This window comes from Zootoca vivipara, chromosome 16 (assembly GCF_965207765.1).
Source record: "Zootoca vivipara chromosome 16, rZooViv2.hap1.1, whole genome shotgun sequence".
Lineage (NCBI taxonomy): Eukaryota > Metazoa > Chordata > Lepidosauria > Squamata > Lacertidae > Zootoca > Zootoca vivipara.
This window is the reverse complement of record NC_142599.1, coordinates 31,812,612-31,833,198: the sequence shown is the minus strand read 5'-3', so window position 1 is coordinate 31,833,198 and position 20,587 is coordinate 31,812,612. Positions and strand designations below refer to the sequence as shown.

At 47.3% G+C, this 20,587-nt stretch overlaps 2 protein-coding genes across 4 annotated transcripts in view; both read right to left on the bottom strand.

Annotated features, from left to right (window-relative positions):
• Window positions 1–1,645: 1,645 nt before the first annotated feature.
• On the bottom strand, window positions 1,646–6,621 carry POLR2G (RNA polymerase II subunit G). The gene is made up of 8 exons (XM_035098957.3): window positions 6,571–6,621; window positions 4,925–5,034; window positions 3,798–3,957; window positions 3,305–3,355; window positions 3,067–3,132; window positions 2,768–2,839; window positions 2,281–2,314; window positions 1,646–1,826 (listed from the first exon to the last, which is right to left on the bottom strand). Exons 1-8 carry the CDS (start codon window positions 6,580–6,582, stop codon window positions 1,813–1,815), a joined length of 519 nt encoding a protein of 172 aa, XP_034954848.1. The 5' UTR covers window positions 6,583–6,621; the 3' UTR covers window positions 1,646–1,812.
• A 2,619-nt stretch (window positions 6,622–9,240) lies between these two features.
• Window positions 9,241–20,587, bottom strand: part of LOC118076301 (5'-3' exonuclease PLD3) — a 29,416-nt gene continuing 18,069 nt past the window's right edge. For all 3 annotated transcript variants that reach the window (XM_088659964.1, XM_035098955.3, XM_088659965.1), the window contains 7 exons: window positions 20,240–20,354; window positions 17,889–18,016; window positions 16,518–16,718; window positions 15,229–15,368; window positions 14,321–14,486; window positions 13,358–13,457; window positions 9,241–11,447 (listed from right to left, as the gene is read on the bottom strand). In XM_088659964.1, coding sequence (XP_088516090.1) covers window positions 11,254–11,447; window positions 13,358–13,457; window positions 14,321–14,486; window positions 15,229–15,368; window positions 16,518–16,718; window positions 17,889–18,016; window positions 20,240–20,354 — 1,044 coding nt within the window. In that variant the 3' untranslated portion in view covers window positions 9,241–11,253. The remainder of the gene's footprint in view (window positions 11,448–13,357; window positions 13,458–14,320; window positions 14,487–15,228; window positions 15,369–16,517; window positions 16,719–17,888; window positions 18,017–20,239; window positions 20,355–20,587) is intronic.

Genomic DNA, 20,587 nt, shown 5'->3' with positions numbered 1-20,587 from the left:
CGGTGGCTCTTTTACCAGAAGTAATGTATTTCACATTAACTCTGTAAGTGTAGACTCAATTGTGACCAAACTAAGCCTCCTAGAGCAAGATGTGAACATCAGGCCGAGTTTGGTCAGAATCAAGCATACAGGTCCAGAGTTAATGCTAAATACATTACTTCTGATAAATGATCTGCAATAGCTGCTAGAACAGGGGTCAGCAAACTTTTTCTTTAGTGGGCTGGTCCACCGTCCCTCAGACCATGTGGTGGGCCAGACTATATTTTGGAAAAATATATATGAACGAATTCCTATGCCCTACAAATAACCCAGAGATGCAATTTAAATAAAAGGAGACATTCTACTCATTTAATAACACTCCGAATCCCGGACCGTCCGCAGGCAGGATTTAGAAGGTGATTGGGCCGGATCCGTCCCCCAGACCTTAGTCTGCCTAGCCATGTTCTAGAGGGTTTTGGAAATTGTTTCCCTGGCTTTTTAGACAAATATACCCGTGTACTATCTGAAAGCAAAGAGGTGGATTAGTTGCCAGATGTTCATCCCCCCCCCAGCTCTCCCACCCCACTAGGGAGCTTGTGCTGTGGGCAAATTGTATGCCAAACTCATGACCTTTCCACACCACACATCGGCCTGGGGTTGTCGTGTCTCCAGGGATAGTTCTGCTTTTCCCCCTTGGGGGAAATATTGCTGGTATCAAAAGACAGATGAAAGCGACTGAACCCTGCCACCAGGTGATGTTTAGAGGCATTTCGAAACACAGCCGCTCTTAAATATTCTCACTGGTTCAAAATGTGCCATGCAGATTCTCCAACCAGCCAATGTTTGTGCATTTGAGGCGAAAATGTGTGTGGAAATTAACATAGTAGTGAAAATGACAAACAAAAAGTGCATTGTGTTAGGACAAAATTCTTGCCAATGTGCATACAAAGACGGGTTCCTTACCAGCGGCTGGCAAAGTGCTGGTGAATGTTCTTCCTAAAGTATAAATTCTAATCACAGGCTGCGGCAGAAATGCAGAGAACCAAATTTAATACCAGAAAAATGGGAAAGAGACTGAAAATGGACGGCTCCTTCCATTCCTACTCACAAATGAAGGGGCCAGGTAGGTAAAAGCAACTGGCTTGGCTCCGATCTCCCTTTCTAGACATCCCATAGCCTTGGCTTGCCACTCATCTGTCCCCAAAAGGCCTTGCTTCACCTACTCCAAGCCACAATGGTGCCTGTCCACTGCTGGATATCCTGGAGCACCACTGCCGGTCAGGGAAGACAAATTTGGACCCACATTTCTGATCAGGATAAGGAGGCAGCTGCCTGTTGAAACCAGCCCTTCCCTGAGATCCATGAGGACAGAAATATCTATTTTTAGAGGATTTTTAGCAGCTAGAAGACCATCTGCTTCACATGCAGAAAGTCCCTGGTTCAATGACAGTCAGGGCTGAGAAAAACTTCCTGTCTGAAACCCTAGAGACCGGCTGCCGGTCAGTGTAGGCAATATGGAGCTAGGTGGCCCCAATGGTCTGGCTCAGTGTGAAGCAGTTTCCTGTGTTCCTAATTCTGCCCCACCCCATGTGTAAAGGATGGGAGCAAAAGGAGGCTGGATATGGGGGCAGGGAAGAGGGAGGGGGAAAACACGGAGGAGGCAGACTTGAACACAGAACAAGAAACCCTTTAATGAAGGGAGGGGGTCATATCCGTTCAGCTTCATCACCCAGCTGCTGACTGTCCAGGATAAAAGGGGTTCGTGGGTTATAAATACAACTTCTAGAAGCCACAGGTCAGGATCTTCCACACAAAGCCAAGGGACGGGTTACTTCAGCTGACAAGGCCTGTGGGGAAAAGCAGGAAGGGAGACGTCAGCCCACCGACCCCAAAGAGGCAACTGCAATGAACTCCCATTGTGGTTTGAAACTGCATCATGTCCAAAAAAGGCACAAGTCACCCGAGGTTGCGGATGGGCATGCGTTCAGAAACTAGCCTACCATAAAGTAAAATTCAAACCCATTGCTCCACCCACTTTCGCCTCCCACCCCACCCACTGCTGGCAATGCAGCCCCCAGAAAATTACGCAGAGGGAATGTGGCCCCTCCCCCAAGCTGAAATAGGCCCCACCCACTTCTGTAGTGGGAAGATAATCCCATCACACGGCCTGGCTATACTTTAACCCTTAGTGATCTTTCAAGCTCCCCCTTCCCCTTTTAAAGTCCCCCCCTTCAATAATTCAATTATTTTAAAAACGGGATCTTTTGGAATCCGATATGCTGGGAAAAGATGGAAGCTTACCAAGGTAATCATCCATGAGGGACCCAATAGCAAACTGCGAAAGAGAGAGAATGTTTTTTTAAAAAATTAGTCTTCATTTACTTATAGCTCACACTTTCATCAAAATATACCAAGGTGGTATAGAACATATAAGAATAAAATGAACAAAAAGCATCCATTAAAAATATCAATTGATGTGGAGTACACTCTTTCCCTCCCCTTCATGTTCTCCTCACAACAGCCCTGAGATGTAGGCAAGGCTAGGGTGAGAGACGGTGACTGGCCCAAGGGGAGCTCCATGGCCCAGTGAGGATTTGAACCCTGGTCCCCCAGGTCCCAGTCCAGCACTCTAACCGCTACTCCACACTGCCTCTGAGCCAGGAGGGTGGTGGGTGTCTGTGTGTGAACTGCTGTTGCTGTTTTGTATCATTATGACCTGCTGCTTGTAAGCTGCCTTCAAAAATCATTTGGTTGAAAAAGTCAGGGTGCAAATACTCTTACAACTCACAATATCGTTCTTGTCCACGCGGGTCCCCACAATCTTCAGCCTGATCTCATCATCTTGCTGGATGACAATGTCCTGTGTTGGGGGGAAAGCAGACAGCGAAGGGCTGTGCTCAACGACTGGCTGGTGCCCACTGGGGAATGCTAGGGCAGAGGGCAGGGAGCCAGTCACTAGGTGGCGCCAGAGCCAACAACAGAGCCAATAAATTCTAGTTTTGTCCCCATCCTCAACACAGAGACTGTGGAAGAGGAAGATGGTAGGCAAAGCCACTCTGAACTGGTTCTAAGGAGAGGATCACTTACCTCATCTACTGTTTTGTAGCATGGAGGATTCGAGTTGGGGTCAAATTCCATTTCAGAGGGAATGGACTGCAAAGAGAATTAAGAGGGGATATGAGCAGCTGAAGGGGAGGCAAAAGGGAAGATGGGCTGATAGTTCTGTGGTAGAGGACATACAGCATTCTCTGACACCCTCTGGAAGCCCTTCTGGAAGCCGCTGAGACATTGCCCCTCATCCTCCTGCCAAGCCTAGCGCACTTACATGTCGCGAAATGAAGCAAGACATGGGCCCAATTTCAGTGAAGAGTCCGACCTAGTGAGAGAACAAAAAACATCACTCTCAGGCAACCCCCATCTTGAAAGTATGTCGACATTCGCACAAGGAACGGCAGGCCAGGACTTTGGGGTAGACGTCGGCAAAGTGAGTCAGAGGGGCCCTCCAGTGCAACAGGACTTCCTCTTAACAGGGCCTTAACCGGCATGGCTTCCCCCCCCAAAGAATCCTGGGAGTTGTGGTTGTTAGACGGCCATTTTCCCCTCGCAGAGATACAGTTCCCAGAATTCTCTGGGAAGGAGAATTGATTGTTAAACTACTCTGGAATCTCTGGGAGGGAAATAAAGGCCTCCTAGAAACTCTCAGCACCTTTAACAAATTCCCGTTCCGGGTTTGTGTGGGGAAAGCCACGACTTTATAAAGCGAGGTTGTAGCACTTTAAATGTATGGTGCGGATATGGCCCAAGACGTTTCACCTCACCTTGTTCACCTGAGTCACAACAGCATCCACCACTTCGCCCTTGAAAGGCCGGAAGACGATGGCCTTGTATTTGACCGGGTAAAGGACGAAGCCGCGCCCAGGCTGGATCACACCTGCACCAATGTTGTCAATGGTAGTGACAGCGATTACAAAACCGTATCTGGGAAGGAGGAGAAATAATTCACAATCTTCACAATCATTTTATTATTTATATGCCACCCACCTGACTGGGTTGCCCCAGCCACTCTAGGCAGCTTCCAGCTCAATATAAAAAACACCATAAAATATCAAACATTAGGAACTTGCCAATACAGGGCTAACTTCAGATGTCTTCTAAAAGTCAGATAGTTGTTTATCTCCTTGACATTGGATGGGAGGGCGTTCCACAGGGTGGGTGCCACTACTGAGAAGGCCCCAAGGCCGGCCCTACAGCAAGGCTGGGTGGCGCAGGGTGCCGGGCCGCCAGATAGCCGCGCTGAGAAACGGGACGGGGGGGGGCCACCGGAGGGATTTTCGCACCACGGCGCCAGGGCGCCAGATAAGCTTAAGGCGGCCCTGGAAGGCCCTCTGCCTGGTACCCTCTAACTTCCCCTTCCCGCAAACTGCCAGAGGGCCCTCGGAGCAGGACTTCAGTGACTAAGTGATGGGAGTGGAGTAAGTAAGTTAACTTTTTCCATCCCTTTGCTTTTAGGCATCTGGCTTGGTTTTTTTTTTAAGCTGTTGGTCACAGTTTCACAAGTTAATCCTGGCTCAGGCTGCTATAATAAACAAACAAACAAACAATATAATAATAATAAATTATTATTTATACCCCACCCAGACACTCTGGGTGCCTCCCAACAGAATATTAAAAACACGATAAAAGGTCAAACATTAAAAACTTCCCTAAACAGGGTTTCCTTCAGATGTTCTCTAAAAGTCAGATAGTTGTTTATTTCCTTGACATCTGATGTTGTTCCACATAAAGATCTGATTTAAACTACAGTTTCCAGGATTCATTGGAGGGAAAATCAGGGATGACACTGGTTTAAATGTGCAGTGCTTTATTGGCTTTCATCCAGGCCATTGCTGATCTACACTGCCAAACATAACAGAGACAGAGGATCCCGATCTGTTCTTCCACTTACTTGCCCGTGCAGGTCCCCTCCACCTCGGTAAAGAGCTTCTGCTTAACAGTGTTGAGAAGGTTGGGCCCAAAGTAACGAGGGTGCAACAGGATTTCGTGTTCCAATGAGATCTGGAGGCAAAACCAGTGAGGAGCAGCAGAGACATTAGTTCAACAGCCACTAAGCAAATAGCAACATTAGATCTGATTCCCACTGCACTGTGACAGCTGGTCTACACAGCCAAAGGAAGGCAATTTAATATTCACAACAGCCCTGCTGCAAAGTAGGCAGAGAAACACTGGCTGGCCCAAGGTCACACGGTGAGTGTCATGGCTGAGTGGGGAGATTCAAACCCAGGTCTCCCAGGTCCAACAATTAACCACTGCACTACACTGGCTCCTAAAGGAAGCTCCATCACCTGGGATGCTAGGGTTTGAGCCTGGGAGCTTCTGCATGCAATGCTCTTAGCTGTGACCCTTCCCCAGTCTTTTCAATGAGGTCTACTCCCAGGTAAGCAGGTTTAGGATTGCAGTAGAGAACTGCTGGGCCACCCAAAGATCTGAATCTAGCCCAGCCTCCAGATGTCAACAGGGAGCCAGTCAGATGCAGCTGCCACCTGATGTGTGTCCACAGCAACTACTTCAGAGGTATAATGTCTGTGGACAAGGGAGGCTCCACTTGCTATCACAGTCAATAGCGTGACAGAGCCTTTTCTGATTATTCAGGCTGATTTGAGAGCTAGAGTGGTGTCGTGGTTAGACTGTCGGGTCACACTACCTGGGAGACCAGGGGTTAAATCCCCACTTGGGCAGTGACTCCATTGCTTCTCAGCTTAAGGGAATTAAATGAGATGGGGGAGAGCCATGTATGCCACCTTGTTCTGGAGGGGATAACAACAACAACAACAACAACAACAACCTCACCCATCTAGCTGGGTTTCCCCAGCCCCTCTGGGCAGCTCCCAACAGAATATTAATTTTAATATTAGTAATAATAAAACATCAAAACATCAAACATTAAAAACTTCTCTAAACAGGACTTCCTACAGATAAAACATCAAACATTAAAAACTTCTCTAAACAGGACTGCCTTCAGATGTCTTCTAAAAGTTGTTTATTTTCTGCAGTAAGACAACCACTAAAAAGCCCTTGGAGCTGGACCTCAGTGTCCGGGCAGAACGATGGGAATGGAATATAACTGCAATAAATAAATAAAATCCTATACATTCCCCTCCCAATCCTCGGCTGCATACAACCTGATGAGGGCGGCAAGTAGCAGCGCTGCGTCTGATCTCCCTTGTCCGAGACGCCACTCCTCTTCCACCAACACTTGAGAGAACTCCCCAGAATGGCAATAGAAACACAAAATGCTAGAACTGTAAAGTTGGAAGGGACCACGGGGGTCATCTAGTCCAACCCCCTGCGATGCAGGAATCTTTTGCCCAAGTGGGGCTCACACCTACAGCCCTGAGATTAAGAGTCTCATGCTCTGAGTTATTCCAAGACTACATAAGGACGGAAGGGCCAGAATGTCTCCTTGGCGTTACACGTCATTCAATTGCCCCCGCGACCACATCTTTCACGTCCCACGTGGGGTGCCTGAATAGCACTCAGGCAGGAAAGGAGCTAAAACCTAAGACTCCCCAGTAATAATAACAAAATACTCACATGGTAAAACATCTTGCCGCCCGCCTGCGCGCACGCGCGCGTACGCACCTCTCTTTTCTTTTCGAGACCGGAAGGAACGCAAATGTTGCAAGGCAGCTTCGTCCTGATTGGCTGAGCAGCGATAGGGTTCCATTGCCGCCTACAAAGCAAACAGGAAGCAGCCGGGACAGGGGAGGGGAACGTTGCTAGCCTGCGCGTGCGCCTCGGAGGTCGATGCCAGTGCCTATAGTGTCATGGCGGGTGCACAGGGCTCTCCTGTTAGGGATGTGTATAGGTGTACAGGGAGCGGGGCGGCTCTTTCCATAGACGTTTGCTAGACATCAGAACGAGGGGTGGCGGGCTATGGCTCAGCGACAGAGCACCTGCTTTTCATGCAGAGGGTCCTAGGTTCAAATCCTGGCATCTCTAGGCAGGGCTGGGATAGATTCCTTGTCTGAAACCCTGGAAGGCTGCTGCCAAACAGTGCTGACAATACTGAGCAGTTAGGTGGACTAATCATCTGACTCAGCAGCGTCCTATGGGAGCTACCTGCAATTTCCCTGTGCTTTGAGGGAGGCGCTTTCCGCACGTTACCAGAAGCTGTGTATTCAAGGGTTTTTATTTACTTTTTAAATGGATTGTTTTTAGCTTGCTGGAAACAATGAGCAACGAATTGATTTTAGCAGCTGCTTTTACTCACTTTTTGTGTGCGTGCTTTTATTAGTCATAGAATTGTAGAGCTGGAAAGGATTACGAGGGTCATCTAATCCAACCCCTTGTAATGAAAAAATCTTTTGCCCAACATGGGACTCAAACCCACAACCCTGAGATTTATAGTCTCTTGCTCTACTAGGGTAAGGTAAAGGTAAAGGGACCATTAGATCCTGTCGTGACCGACTCGGGGGTTGCGGTGCTCATCTCGCTCTATTTGTGTGAGGAGCAACAATTTGATAACTTGGAGACTGATTTGGACAAAAAAAATATGTGTTGGATGAGGAAAAACAAAGATTTGAACAAGGAGACGAGGCCGACAAGGAGAAGCAAAGTGAAGAGAAGATTGATGGAAATGAAAATCCTGGAGGGACTGAAATGTGGAGTGGAGTTAGTGAGGGGGGGGGATAGGCAGGAAGAGGGGGGAGCAAAGGACTGGAAGTGGAAGTGGGAAAGAACTGGTGTGGGGTGAAAACTTTAGTTTGTTACTTTTTTGGTTGATGAATGACGGTTTCTGAATCTTGGCCTGTTAAAGGATATGCTGATCCAATTGGGGGAAGGGACATTGGGAGGGGGGAAGGAGAGAGTTTTAAAAGTTTAGGGTTAAGAGTTTTCTGGAGGGAGCAGAAGAATGGCTGAGGAAATATGTTAGAGTTTATTTTTAATATTTTTAGTGATCAGACAGGTGTTTGGGTAGAGAACTGCCTGTCTCCCTCTCTTTACTCTTTGCATCCAGTGGCATCCACATTTGTGAAAAAGGCAGAAGCATTTCTACTTGGTATTGTAGCTACAGAAACAGACAGGATAAAAAATTATTTTTATATGCAAGAAGAAGAAGAAGAAGAAGAAGAAGAAGAAGAGGAGGAGGAGGAGGAGTTTGGATTTGATATCCCGCTTTATCACTACCCAAAGGAGTCTCAAAGCAGCTAACATTCTCCTTTCCCTTCCTCTCCCACAACAAACACTCTATGAGGTGAGTGGGGCTGAGAGACTTCAGAGAAGTGTGACTAGCCCAAGGTCACCCAGCAGCTGCATGTGGAGGAGCGGAGACGCAAACCCAGTTCCCCAGTCTACCGCTCTTAACCACTACACCACACTGGCTCTCTGTTACAACTGCTGCTAGAGTACTATTAGCACAACGATGGAAACAAGAAGAATTACCAACGAAAGAAGAGTGGCAAATGAAGTTGATGGCCTACGCAGAGCTGGCTAAGATGACAGGGAGAATTCAAAACCAGCAGGAGCAGAGCTTCCTGGAAGATTGGAAGAAATTTATGAGCTATTTGAAAGACAATTGTAAACAACCGATTACATATGTAGGACTACAAGAAGTTTTGTAAGGAGAACTGTAAGAAATATTGCAGAAAAGACTAATGAGAGTATTTAGGATAATAATGTTTAAAAGCAATAGTTATAAATGCATGTTTAGATAGGATGTTGGAAAATCATTAGATGTGGTTGATGGAAGTCTCAGGCTAAAATAACCAAAAAGATGTAGAAGATGAGATGAGATGTTTTGTTTGGAAATTTTATGCAGAAACTAATAAATATTAATTTTTTAAAAAGGATAAATGCTCAATAAACAGGTCACTGCATATTATTTATTACATTTATGTCCTGCCCTTCCTCCCAAAAGCAGTCCAGGGCAGCAGGTATTCAGAAACCCTGGCCCTCCAGATGTTGCTAGACTACAACTCCTATCATCCTGGCCATTGGCCATGCTTGTTGGGGCTGATGGGAGCTGTACTTCAGCAATGCCTGGAGGGCCAAATGTTCTCCACACCCAGCATACTGCTTCCCTATTTTTTCCTGCCTCACTTCCGTCTCTTACCTCTGCCTCACCTTTTATACTGTAAGCTCCTCAGGGCAGAGACCTGTCTTCTTGTACTCAATAAAGAACCAGAAGCATGGCTTGCACTCTTTAGATTATATTGAGAATTTAAAAACTGGTTGGGTGTGCAGTCAATGAAAAGACACAAACAAAATTTGGCTTCTTTATTAAAAACACTTGTAATATCAAAAATAAATTCTGCTAAGAATGCAACTCCAGCCCCAACCCAATCCAGACCCAAGCATTTCCCAATCCCCAAAGAGGGTGAACTGTCTCACTCACTGCTTAAAGCTCATATACATTTAGGCTGCAATTCCACAGCTATTTTCATGGGAGTTCTATTGAACTCAGTGGGACTTACTTCTGAGTAGACATACACAGGATTGCAGCATACGGCACATAACTCCCCAACTCAAACATGCTCCCTGAGTTAATTTCCCCCCCAAAAAACCTACCTAAAGACCCTTTCCCTGTCATACTGATTTTTAATTTCCAGCTGATTTCCCTGCCTCATCATTTATTTCCAGCTGATACCTGATCTCCAGCTGATATCTGACTGATTTACCCATTTTCTGATTTTCAGTTGATTTCCCTGCATCATTGATTCCCTGCTGATCCTCTTCCCTTACAGGGGATATACAATGTAAAAAAAAAAGCAACATCACCATCCCTTTAGCAAACCTGTACAGATAGCTGCACTGCTAAGATATATCTTTAAAAGATGCACACACACACAGCGCCATGCCCCTAAAAACACCTGCAGGAAGGCAGCTACGCTTTTCCACTGAAGCACCACCTGCAGAAAAGGCACCTCATCTTACTGGAGTTCCACCAGCTCCCTCCCTTCAGAGCTTATCCACACCCATTTCAAATACTCCAGTACATTTCCAGGGTACTCTCATACTGTTTTAACAGGCATGCCTCCCGCAAAGAATCTTGGGAAGTGTAGTTCGTCAAGTGTTCTAAGATAAGTGAAACCTAATAAACCACAGTTCCCAGGATTCTGTGGGGGCAGCCACAACTAAGAGAATGCTTTAGACCAGGCATAGGCAAACTCGGTCCTCCAGATGTTTTGAGACTACAACTCCCATCATCCCTAGCTAACAGGACCAGTGGTCGGGGATGATGGGAATTGTAGTCCCAAAACATCTGGAGGGCTGAGTTTACCTATGCCTGCTTTAGACATAGGTGTGACCTTGTTCAGGTCAAGCAGCCAGGGGAGAGCGAGGCAGAAGGCAGCGCCATTCTCTTGCCAACTGGGCAGCTGAAAAACTTTGGCAAGCTAGCAAGCAAATGAAAAGAAATATTGGAATGTAAACACCCGTCTCTGTAAAGCAAGGCTGGTGGGGCAGCATTTACACACTGCCTTCTGGGGGCCACAGGCCGGTGGTAAACGGGGGAGGGGCTGTAAAAAATGTGGTGGGAGCGACAGATGTGGCTCTTAGCTTTGTCCACAGCTGTGGCTGGTGCCCATTGGGACGGTGGAGGTGGAAGGCAAAGGAGCCTAACAGTGAAGCCAGAACCAATGTCACAGTTTGAACCCACCATTCTAGTTTAGTCACATCCTCATCTTCCTCCCTGCTGAGTTCTACAAGGGGCAACACTGAGGCTACACAGGAGGAAGGTGATAGGCAGGGCCGTTCCCTGGACTGGCTGTAAGGAAGACGGCAGGCAGGTAGGTGAGGGCAAGCTGAGGTTGGCCCATTTGCCCTAATGGGCCAGCCTCTGATATTCGTAGCTAGGCTGTGATCCAGGCACAAGCCTCTCCATCCTCCACCCAGGACGGCAAGACGCATTATCACCGTGGAGCCACAATCCCTGGGGGAAAGGGCCGAGAGCAGGGCCAAGGAGGGATGCCACGTGGGGAGCAGGTGGGCCCAACAGAGATGTCCAGAGGGTCGCATTTGGCCCCCAGGACAAAGGTCCACCCCCCACTCTGGGTCGGACTGATGACCCAAAGAGTCCAACATCCTTTCCCCCCACCCCCAACAATGCCTGCTGGCCAGATTCCTCCGGGATGCAAGCGCAGGAGCAGGGGCACCAAGGCAAGAGCTTCTAAACTGCAGGATGCTGAAAGGAGTGCTTCCAGGTCCAGGGGTCAGAGCGAGGCTGAGCCCTGAACCTGTTTCCAGGCAGGGAGTGGAGTGGGCCACCCTCCGCCCTCACTTCCTCTTCGAACATTCCCAGTGTTTGCTGAGCGGTTGAACGTAGGGAGAGTCCCAGTCCCGGATAAACACTTTCTCCAGCTGCTGGCGCAGGGTTTGTCCCGGGGTTCCTGCTGAGGCCTCGCTCTGGTTGACGACCAGACCCACACCTGCAGTGCGGGTGAAGTAATCTTCAGACCAGTTAGAGGTACCTGGCGAAGAGGGAAACACACACACAAATGCACAGCAGATTAGGGACTTCCTGGGTGCTTGGGTGGCTGAAAAATCCAAAGGGGAGGAAGCAGGCTAGGAGGTGGCTTTGGGGACATTCATGGGCTGGGTCAAGTTGCCTCTGGCTGATTGACATCTAATGTCCTTTTAAAAAGGGGGGATTATTGGGTTGTTTGTAACAAAATAAAAAAAATTCCTTCATTAGCACCATAAAGACCAACTAAGTTTTTATTTTGGTATTTTGGTATTTATTTTGGTATTTTGGTATTTATTTGGGTTGTTTGTGTTAGTGTTTTTGCTTTTGTTTTTGTTATTGTTATGTATTTTGTGATTTTATATTGCGATTTTATGTTGTAACCACCCTGAGACCTGCGGTGGTAGCAGTCCTCCAAGGAGCAGGTTAACAGGGAAAACCACAGTAATGTACGCAGGAACAGCAGCGAGAATTTTAATTGGTTCAAATTGGAAAAGCAATAAGATACCGACCAAAGAGGATTGGCAAAATAAATTGTTTATATATTATAACTCAGCAACAAAAAATGCTGAAGTTAAAGGAATAAATGAGGAAGTTAGAAATAAAGATTGGGGGAAATACAGAAACTATCTAAGAACAATGGTGGAAAATCCCTCGTTAGCAGAAGCCATATGAGGGCTCAGATACAAAAAGGTTCAGTAACAGTACCACAATAAGTAATCAGGTATACAATTGCACGCAAGAACATGAAAGGCGCAGAACAGAATAAGGCTGGAAGTATCTAATCACGCACGGTGGGTGGCGGGTAGGGTGGAGGGATATAGGAAACAGGAGTATAAGAAAATATGTACAACTTGGAAAAAATGTATTATTTTTGTTTTGTTTCTGTTCGATGTTTCATATTTTGTTATTTATCAATGTCTGTTTTGTCCATTTCTATTCTCCTTGTTTGTACAAATAATGTATTTTAATAAATACTTAAAAAAAAACAGGGAAAACCACAGATTCTACATATATATATATATACAGTATATACATATACAATCAGTCTATGTAGCCAACTGCTGCCTTTTTTATATATATTTCAAGGCTATTTTATGTGATTTTCTCTTTTATGGTTTTATTTGTAAAGTGCCTAATAAAGGTTTGATAAGTAGTGGTATACAAATGTAATAAACAATAATAATAGTAATGATTGGAGACTCTTGGGAAGAACAAATAAATCTAATGCATAATAACAGTGGACATTGGGGCCCACAGGTCTCAGCTTCCACAGCCTTGAAGTACAGCAACAGTTTGCCACCAAAGGCACCTTTAAACTCTCGGACATGGAAGGGGACCTTCTAAAACTGCCCCTTTGACTTCCTCCTACTCAGGGAAGCAGAGAAGGGCAAAAGACAGGCAAGGATGGGGGTCCAGAGAGGCAGAACAGCAGAGCAACCCAGTCTGTGCCACAGAAGGAGGATCAAACTTCACATTATGCCAAATGCATCTTTGCATTTTGTGGCGCTAAGGTGAGAGTCTCCATCCCATCCCTGTCCTGCCCCCAGAGCAAAATAGATACAGTGGTACCTTGGTTCTCGAACGTAATCCGTTCTGGAACGTTCGAGCTCTGAAACGTTCGAAAACCGAGGCGCAAAGGGCAGTCTGCAAATTTCATGGAGAAATTTGAGAAATACGCAGTGGAAGCCGTTTGATTTCCGAGGCGCGTTCAAGAACGGAAGCATTTACTTCCGGGTTTTCGCCGTTCCGAAACGTTCATCAATGGAGACATTCGAAAACCGAGGTACCACTGTACTAGCTTAGAATCATCACAGTCGGAAGGGACTTCAAAGGACATCTAAGCGGAAGCCCTGGCTAACCCCATCACGGAACTGTTAGGGACAGAGCCATAAAACGCAGACAAGGTCTACATACCAATGTAGGCGATTCTGTCGGTCACCATGTACTTGTTGTGATTGACATGCGCATAAGGGATCGGTGGCTGCTCTCCCTCCGAGGGAACGACAAAGAGTTTCTGAAAGGAGAAAAATGTTGCCTACTACTACTACTAGTGGGAGATGCCTCCTCTGATTCTGCACCCTCCCTAGAGCCAAAGGTAAGGCCTGTTAGCTTCTTTGCAAACTGGCCTAATTGGGTAGGTACTGTTTGGTGCAGGGCAAGTGCAGGGAGCCTTTTGAGCCTTTAGATGCTGCTGAACTACAATGCCCATCAGTTCCAGCAAACAAGGCCAATTTGCCAGGAATGATGGGAGTTGTAGTTCAGCAGCATCTGGAGGGCTAAAGGTTCCTACGCCTAGTGTAGAGGTTAGAACATTGGGCTAAGCCCAAGAGACTTGAGTTCAAACCTTCACTTCCCAAGTTCTACATTCCTATAATTCTGACACTCCAGATTCTGAATTGGAAACCTGCAGCTTTCTGATCCTGATTAACACCATTAACAGAGTGGAGCCCATTGCGGTGTAGCGGTTAGAACAGAATTTCAACAAACTTGGGGCTCCTGCTGTTGCTAGACTACAACTCCCATCATCTCTAGCTAGCAGGACCAGTGGTCAGGGATGATGGGAACTGTAGTCCAAAAACAGCTGGAAACCCAGCTGTTTGGGAAACTCTGGGTTAGAGCTTTGGACTAGGACCTTCCCCAGGGCTCCTCCAGGCAACCTTTTTATTGCACGCTAGTTCTCACAGCGGCTGACCAGATGCCTGTAGGAAGCTCACAAGCAAGAGCTGAGTCCAACATCAACTCTCCGCTCTTGCATTCCCAGCCACTGTCATTTGCAAGCTTGCCAGCTCTGACAGTGGAGGGAGCACCTTAGGGTGCCAAACAGCATGCCTCCAAGCAGGCATGTCTGCTTGTTCTCTCTCTGGTTCCGAGACTCACCACTTCAATGGGGCAATGCAGAGGTTCGTAGCTGAGGACTCTCAGTGATTCCAGGAAGATGAACATGGCGGGATGCGAGTGTTTCCAGCAGCTGATGAGGAGACGCACCTTCACCCGTCTTTCGCAGGCCGCAGTGCGCAGAGCGTCATCAATCACCGGCCAGAACCTGGGAGTGCCGGGCCAAGCACAACAGCGTTATTATATAGGGAACGGGGAGTCCTTTAGTCCCCGTAAACTCAAAGCTGGTGGTGTCCCTACAAAGTGGCTAAGGCTGCATACGCACCATACATTGAAAGCCCATGATCCCCCCCCCCAAAGAATACCTTGTAAACTGTAGTTTACTCCATAGAGAGCTACAATTTCCAGAACCTTTAACAATCTACAGTTCCCAGGATTTTTGGAGGACAGAGAATGGGCTTTAGATGAATGATGTGTGAACACAGTCCTGACAATTCACCATTGACATCTGAATTCCAGAGCAGATATACGCCACTCTAAAGCTTGTGTCCAGTGCAAGTTCCACTCGGAGTAGATCCATTGAAGTGAATGGGCACGGCCAACTTTAGCTTTAGGAAAACAGGAAGATGCCTTATAAGGGGTCAGACCAAACTGGTCCATCTAGCTCAGTATTGTCTACACTGACTGGTAGCAGCTCTGCAGGTTTTCAGGCAGGGGGGTGCTCCCAGCCTCCCTGGAGATATTATCAACTGGATAGCTCATTTCATCACAGAAATATGGGACAGCTGCGTATTCCTGCATTGCAGGGGGTTGGACTAGATGATCCTCAGGGTCCCTTCCATCTCTACAGTTCTATGAATCTGTGGCATTCTGCATTAAAAGCAGATGCTCCGCCACTGAGCTATGGCCCCTTCCCCTTTTATCACTTGTTTGGTCCCTCTTTGTCCTACCTCTTTGGTTTGCAGAATGTGCACTCGGGCTCATAGTCCATCACAGCAATGTAGACAAAGTCTTCTGCATCCTCGATGGTGCTCAAAATGGCGGTGAGATCAGAGGTTCTGCCTGAGGAGCAGAGGGCCGGTGGAGAACTCTGGAACCACAAAATCAGAGAGCTCGGAAGGGGGCAAAAGAGGAGGAGAGGGCAAATCAAGGGGGTTGAGCAACATACAGCACTTGAGGCTATTTAGTTCAGGGAAAATCAAGTAAGGGACAGCAGAACATGGCAGAAGTGTTAAAATGATACGTGGTGTGGAGAAAATGGACAGGGAGTTGTTATTCTCGTAATACTCTCACCTGGTGGTGTGGTGTAATGGTTAGAGTTGTCCAAATAAGACCCGGGAGACATGGGTTCAAATCCAACCCTCAGCCATGAAATTCACTGGAATAACTTGAGCCAGTCAGTGCCTCTCGGCCTAACCTTACCTCTCAGAGGGAAATTGTGAGGATAAAACCATGCACGCTGCCTCCGGCTCCTTGGTGGAGAGGTGGAGTGTAAATGCAATAATGTAAGTAATTCTAACCTCTGACTGACTTTTAACTGTAAAAAGAGGCAGTTGGAAAGGGGAGGTGTGGAAGTAATTGGCTGGCGTGGAGGATCAGGAAATTTTGCTTGAGGGGAAAAGCTTCCTGGAGGTTTGTGTTAGAAGCAGAGGCTTCCAACTGAATAAACCCAGTTCAGGTTCATCCTGTCTCTGACAGCCAATGGCGAAGTTGCATGCTCCGGGACCGGGGGCAGACAGCAGGCGGGGGAATGGCTGGCGCGCATTCTGGGGGGTGTGGCACACCGCCCCACAGGGGCATGGTGCCTGGCGTGGTGGGGGGCTGCGCGCCGCATGTCCGGGGGAAGGCAGTGGCGATGGTACCCCCCTCCCCGATGGTGCCGGGGGCGGTACGCTCCCCCTGCCCCCCTTCCTCTGCCAGTGCTAACAGTTCCAAGGCTAACTTACTAGGAGTAAGTAAGCAAGTAAGTAAGTAAGTAAACTTTAATACGGTCAAAGACCAGCAAATAACTTACTAGGAAGTTTCCAAGCATTTGGGGATAATTGGTAGCAGAAAAAGAAGAAAGAAACAGAGACACAGCTACTTTGTGGGTGTATGCCAGTAAGACTGAGGGACCTGGCATCCCCGATAGGCCGGAATGTAGCCTACTGTGCAAAGGGAAGCGTCACACCTGTCATCCAACCAGTGTGGAAATGCCGCCCGTGGGCCAAAAAATATTCCCCACCCCGGCCCAACTTACGGACAGATACAGCTGACCGCTGGTGCCATTCAACTGCAGCTTCAGGGGATCAGTCAGGCCAGACTCGGCAGCCAGGTCCGCTGGCCACTTGGGCGGGATGGAGGCCCCGTCTTTCCCCAGAATGCGGTATATGGCAAAGATTCGGTGTAGGTCCCTAGCTAGGCAGCTGCAGTTGTACAGCACGGCACCCAGCTCTTTAACCTGTAAGATAGAAGGAACAAGGTGAGCAGGGCCTTGGGAGATTTGACTGACTGTCTCAGCCCTGAGGTATGGGGAGACTTGGGCTTAAGGACAAAACATGGCCCCTCTGTCTGGCCCTCAGGGTACACCCCTCACCAGCCCCGCGTCGCACCTTGAACATTTCTGATTTTCTCAAGTTGTATCGACCTGCACCTGTTTGGCAAAAATGCTCTATGAACTGCTGAGCCAGCATCAGCACTAGAAATCAGGCGGGGCTCTTCACAGACAGCTGCCTCTTTAAATTGCCCCTCCGTGGACTGATGCTCTGTGAAGTACCACGCAGCTGATTCCAGTGGCCATTTTAATTACCCACAATGCCCCTGGCACAGTATTGCTCTGGGGCATTGTATCAATTTAAAATGTTGTATCATTATAATCATGGTTGTTATATTTCAATGATTGATGTACTATATGACACCGCAGTCTCTCAAATTAATTAACAAACCATACAACAAAGAATCAGTTAAACCTAACTATAAGGCAGACACCTTCACTGTCCCCTTTTCGGCACTTGCTAAAATATATTTTGGTTTAGGCAAGTCTATCCAGACATTTAGAAAGTTAATTTTCATTTTCTAAATGTTTTTTAATTGTTGTTATTAGCTGTTTTGTACTGATGATTTTATTCTTTTCTTATTTTTGTTAACGGCTTTGAGGTTTTATGACAATCGAGTGGTACAGTATATAAATTTGTGAAACTGATACAATAAAAAATGAAATCAGAATATGTATTTCTAATGCCTGCGGAGAGTTGTTTTTTGTTTTGTTTTTGTTTAAAAAGTCTTTTCACCAAGCGCCTGAAGTTCAACAGGGAGAAAGGACCTGCCTGATCTCAGCTAGGAGAGAGTTGCACAGAACTGGGTCCATATCTCCTGGGGGTCTTGAAGCACCCCCAGCGTTGCCAGGAACTGCTGATGGCTGCCACTGCTACCAAGAAAGCCCTCCCCCCCCAGGTCCGACGGACAAAAGCGTGGGCCCAACAGAGTGCTTGACTCTGACAACTGTTTTGTGGGTTGTGAGAGTCTCCACCCCGTTGACAATCCCCAGAGCACATCCTCAGATGTTTCTAATGCGCAGCCGTCCCCTTGCCCATGCTCTTGAACCTGTTCCACCCATGACGCCCAGAGGTACCTGAGTGAGGGAGCGCCAGTCCATGTTGGCACTGCCCACAAAGATGTGCTTCCGATCCACCACCCATATCTTGGTGTGCAGTATGCCTCCGGTCAGGTTCTTCATGTCCACGTACCGCACATCTGCACCTGCGGGAGGAAGGGGCAAGAATTTAATGCTGACCCACCTTCTATTTCCTCATTGGAATGATCCTAATGATGTTAAGAGGCCTTTGTGTTGTCATCGCTTATATGGTGTGTAACGTGCATTCAGCTTTTTGTAATCCTTATGACAGCCCTACAAGGTTGCATTAGAAGAAGAAGAAGAAGAAGAAGAAGAAGAAGAAGAAGAAGAAGAAGAAGAAGAAGAAGAAGAGGAGGAGGAGGAGGAGGAGGAGGAGGAGGAGGAGGAGGAGGAGTTGGGACTTGATATCCCACCTTTCACTCCCCTTAAGGAGTATCAAAGTGGCTAACAATCTCCTTTCCCTTCTTCCCCCACAACAAACACTGTGAGGTGAGTGAGGCTGAGAGACTTCAGAGAAGTGTGACTAGCCCAAGGTCACCCAGCAGCTGCATGTGGAGGAGCGGGGAAGCGAACCCGGTTCACCAGATTACGAGTCCACCGCTCTTAACCACTACACTAAGGAGCGTCTCCACCTCCATCGTTCTGCCCGGACACTAAGGTCCAGTACCGAGAGCCTTCTGGTGGTTCCCTCGTTGCGAGAAGTCAAGTTATAGGGAACCAGGCAGAGGGCCTTCTCGGTAGTGGTGCCAGCCCTGTGGAACGCCCTCCCATCAGATGTCAAAGAGAAAAACAGCTACCAGAATTTTAGAAGACATCTGAAGGCAGCCCTGTTTAGGGATGCTTTTAATGTCTAATTGATTATTTTATTTATTTTTCTGTTGGAAGCTGCCCAGAGTGGCTGGGGAAACCCAGCCAGATGAGCAGGGTATAAATAATACATTATTATTATTATTATTATTATTATTATTATTATTATTATTATTACACCACACTGGTGTATAGGAATGGTGCATTATACCATATCATGACACTGGTCCACCTAACTCAGCAGTGTGTACACTAACCAGCAGCAGCTTACTGGGATTTTAGGCAAGGTGACTCTCCCAGGCATCTCGATACCTGGAGACGCTGGGGATTGAACCTAGGACCTTCTGCATGCAAAGCAGATGCTCTACCACTGAGCCTTTGGAATTATCTCGCCCTGGATTTGCCTCTGCCCCCTTCATTGCAACCCCATATTACTCCCATACTGAAGATACAAGGCTGAAGACGAGGGAGACAGGTGCAGAGGTGAGATTCGAACAATGGACTATTTCATGTGTAGCTCAGTCCCTATGTTACTCCAGTTCCCAAAAGCAAACCCACTGAGCCAATGCCATTACAGACCACATGGATCCTAAGTCTATGTATATTCTGCCACCAAGGGCAGAACTGAGTGTTCAGAATTCAGCAAGCTTCTAGCCTTCACGCTTGTGAATCTAGCTTCTCTCCCTTTCAGATTTAGCAAAGCATTAAAATACAGGCCCCACCAGCTTCCCGTGTTCAGGAAATCACCTGGGAGATCAGCCATTAACCAAAGACAAAGGGAAGTCAGCGCTTTTTTCTGTGGGTACTCAAGGGTATGAAGTACCGGCACCTTCCCCCCCAGAAGAAAAGCACTGGGGAAGCTAATGGGCTATCAGGAAGGCCAGAGAGAGAGGGGACTCTGCCAGATGGCCCTTGGGAGGGACCCTTCTTCCAGGTCTGTATATATACACTATATGCACACGTACACCCCAAACTGCAACATAAAACATATTCAAAGTACAGTAAGCCCACAATTTACATGGGGGCTCTGGGGATCGCGCCGAAAGCCAAAATCGCATATAGTAAAAAGACACTTGGTTCAATGGTGGGTGGGATTGCCAAAGTCCTTTCTCCTGGATGCCTGTCCCCTTTCTGCCTTCTGATCTAAGGTACACAAATAATAACAGCTTAAGGGTCCCATGTCCTAAAGAAGCCAGATTATCCTCCACAAGTGCCAGGGCCTTTTCGGTGATGGCACCGACCTGGTAGAATGCTCTCTCCCATGAGACTAGGGCCCTGCGGTACCTGATCTCCTTCCACAGGGCCTGTAAGACAGAGTTATTCCGCCTGGCCTTCAATTTAGTCTGATTCCCCATTCCTTTTTCCCTTCCTTTTTTTATGAATAAACCCTTCATAAAACCCTTAACAACTTGCCCAGAATTCTTTAAGGGAAAGAATGTGCTTTATTGGTATAACACATACAACAGCCTTAGTTGGCTAACAGTTGGATGTTGAAAGGCTTCCAGGTAGTACAAAAAACCCTGCTCTACATGACACCTTACCGTGGTGGGCCAATTCATCCGTGTCATATGTGGAAAGCTGGGGGCTGTTCACAGCGATGCTGAGCTTCACCCCGCGAGAAGGCAAGGCCCGCAGCGACTCAAACACCGCCTTGCCCTGCAAGAAAGACAAGCACAACCAGACGCTTACTATTGCTATGCATGGAACCTAGAGATGCTCACATCTCCATCTCAAATAGATTTGCGGGTTCATTTCTATGTGCGTGAAGCAAAGGGAGTTAATTTGGGGACCAGAGATACCTGCAAATTAATTACCAGTAATTAAGGAAAGACAGTAAAAGGATGGTATTAAACACTCATGACAAAGTTGTACGTACATTTCATGCTCAA